Genomic DNA, 2,839 nt, shown 5'->3' with positions numbered 1-2,839 from the left:
CTAATATCAAATCGATCTACAAGTTTCACAATGATTTTCTATTACCCCAATTTGAAGAGAGGATGCAACATTGGGAGTCGGATCCTAGAATCGGAGATATAATGAAAAACTTTGCGCCCTTTCTGAAAATGTATACAGAATACGTGAAAAACTTCGATTACGCGATGAACTTGATACAAACCCTGCAAAGTAAAGTCGTCAGGTTTGCTGCAATCATCGGCGAGATTCAAAAATTGGACGTGTGTGCCAAGTTATCGTTGCCTCATCACATGTTGAGTCCTATACAAAGATTACCAAGATACGAGCTCCTTCTGAAAGATTACCTGAGAAACCTCACAGAAGAAAGTGCAGATTACGAGGATACTAAAAGTAAGGATCTTTCGAGTTCCATTCGATGAGTTACTTCCGCATAAAGTAATGCGCATCTAGCAAGGACCGGCTTCTATTTAAACTGCTATTGAACGGAGCACGTTTAAATAGTAGATCGCCCGTAGATGGCGACGATTGTTGTAATCGTAGAATCAAACGAACAGACACGGCTTTCTTTCTCGTAGAAGCGTTGGAATTAGTATCTACCGCTGCTAATCACACGAATGATGCAATGAAGAAGATTGACAAGTTCAAAAAGCTCCTTGAAATACAAGAGAGCATATACGATACGACGGATCTAGTCAGTGCTACGCGGGAGCTAATAAAAGAGGGCCGTATCGTTAAAATTTCAGCAAGGAGCGGTGATCATCAGGAAAGGCATTTATTTCTGGTACGTACAAAGCTACGTACTACAGCCGCTGTTTTTATATTCGTTCGAATACTTGCTTACACGGGCGTGTGAAGTTTTCACGCGCGTAAACATATCTATTGTAATAATCATTCGACTCCCAATCGATATATCACACGTTAGACTTTGGTGATCGAAATGTTCTTCGTTTTCTTTTTTGCTTTTCAGTTTAGCGATTTATTATTACTTTGTTCGATAAGATTAATACCTGGGCCATTGTATCGATTGAGAGCTAAATTCCTGATTGAAAATTTACAAGTGTTCGAAGGCGACAATTTAGAAACGGCAAATACTTTTTATATAAGGGACGAAGATAAAAGTGTCGAACTGTACACGCATGCGGCTGAGGAGAAGGCAGCGTGGCTTGGCGCGTTGGTCGACACTATGCAAGAAATGACGAGAAGAAAAGCGAGTTTAAAAACTGGAAATGCTAAAGCTCTCGTCGTAAAGACCGACGATGTGTCCAGATGTATGATATGCGAGGTCATTTTTTCTGTAATGAAAAGAAAGCACAACTGTAGAGCTTGTGGAATAGTGAGTACTTTATCATCGTCGTCGTCATCATCGTCATCATCATCATCATCGTCATCATCATCGAACAATCGAAACTCGAATAACCACGTGATGAAAAGATATGCGTTGTCGGAGAGAAATTTATATTTGGACAGATAGATACATAGATAGATAGATAGATAGATAGATTCACCGACCGACCGACCGACCGACCGACCGACCGTTTCTTTCTACATCGTTTCCTACCACATGTATTTTACTCGTTTTACAGGTTGTTTGCGGCAAATGTTCGAATCAGAAGTTATTGTTCGAGGATAATAAGAATATGAGAGTTTGTCGTTTGTGTCATGCTGCTTTGACGCAACCGCTTGTCAAGTCGCCCTCTTCGACATCTCCGTCCGGACCGGTACCAAGTTTATTGCAAGTTTCAGCAAGCGCATCTTCGGTTATATCCGGATATCTTATGTTGAAAACTCAACCGAGCAAGCCTTGGACGCGACGATGGTTCGCGTTACACGTTGATTTTGTTTTGTACACTTTTAAGTCTGAAAGTGAGAATATGGCTCTGACAGCGACACCGATGCCTGGTTTCGTTGTCACGGATGGTAGCAATTTGTCCGACGAGGATCCGTTAAGTTCCAAGGATAGATCGAAGGCTCTTAAAATGCATCATTCTAGGAAAAGTTACTATTTACAAGCATCGTCGGATGAAGATAAGCAGAAGTAAGTTTTCTCGTGCATGTGTGCATCGTGAAAATTTTGACGTTCACAAGAGCCGTTAAACTTTTAGATGGTTTTATGCTTTGCAATTAGCCACTAAAGCAGAATTACCTTCGTTCGAGACGACGGGAAACGACGAAGACGCACAAAAAGACCAATTAATAATAGTTGATGCGCGATAAACAGGATATTCGTAAGATCTTGTCCATGACGTAGGTCAATCTTTTACTGCCGTTATCGTGTAAGATCGCAGCGCGGTAAGATAATCGTTGGTAGGTAATTATTATATGAAAATGACGTTAACTTATGTTATAATATAGTATACAGATACACGCATAAACAAATTGTTGTTGGTATATCGTGGTTCGTTTAATAATGACACCACATTGCTAAAACGCTTGTTGTATTTTGTACCATTTTGTTATAGTATATTTAAAAATATATAAGTATATATTTACATAAATGCGTAAAACGTCGTATCTTATGTATGGTATACGTAACCATTACCCCCCCAACGATTTTCACATCATCAACGACACAACATTGTCAAGTTTCGTAACAGAGAAATGATGTTTTTCCTCTTTTTTTTCCTTCTTCTCGTTCCTGCTTCTCCCGCTTCTTCTTCTTCTTCTTCTTCTTCTTCTTCTTCTTCTTCTTCTTCTTCTTCTTCTTCTTCTTCTGTTTGTTTTTTCAACAACGCGATTCGTCGTTTGGTTTCGGAATTCTAATCTGCGTTTCGTTTGCCTCGATCACAGCGCATAAGTACAAATAAGTAGCAAATAAATACAAATGAAACAATGTGATCGAATCGATCAATGTTATTGTTCT

At 39.5% G+C, this 2,839-nt stretch overlaps 1 protein-coding gene across 1 annotated transcript in view; it reads left to right on the top strand.

Moving 5' to 3' along the window:
- LOC108577755 (FYVE, RhoGEF and PH domain-containing protein 4-like) overlaps positions 1-2,263 on the top strand; it is a 3,826-nt gene extending 1,563 nt beyond the window's left edge. Inside the window, exons 4-8 of the mRNA XM_017940947.1 lie at positions 3-369; positions 555-760; positions 947-1,312; positions 1,563-2,014; positions 2,082-2,263. Of these exons, the coding sequence (XP_017796436.1) occupies positions 3-369; positions 555-760; positions 947-1,312; positions 1,563-2,014; positions 2,082-2,193 (1,503 nt within the window). The 3' untranslated portion in view covers positions 2,194-2,263. The remainder of the gene's footprint in view (positions 1-2; positions 370-554; positions 761-946; positions 1,313-1,562; positions 2,015-2,081) is intronic.
- The last annotated feature ends 576 nt before the right edge of the window (positions 2,264-2,839 follow it).

The sequence above is a fragment of the Habropoda laboriosa genome, unplaced genomic scaffold (genome assembly GCF_001263275.1).
Source record: "Habropoda laboriosa isolate 0110345459 unplaced genomic scaffold, ASM126327v1 scaffold816, whole genome shotgun sequence".
NCBI lineage: Eukaryota > Metazoa > Arthropoda > Insecta > Hymenoptera > Apidae > Habropoda > Habropoda laboriosa.
Note: the sequence above shows the minus strand (reverse complement) of the source record. Positions and strands in the feature narration are given on the sequence as shown.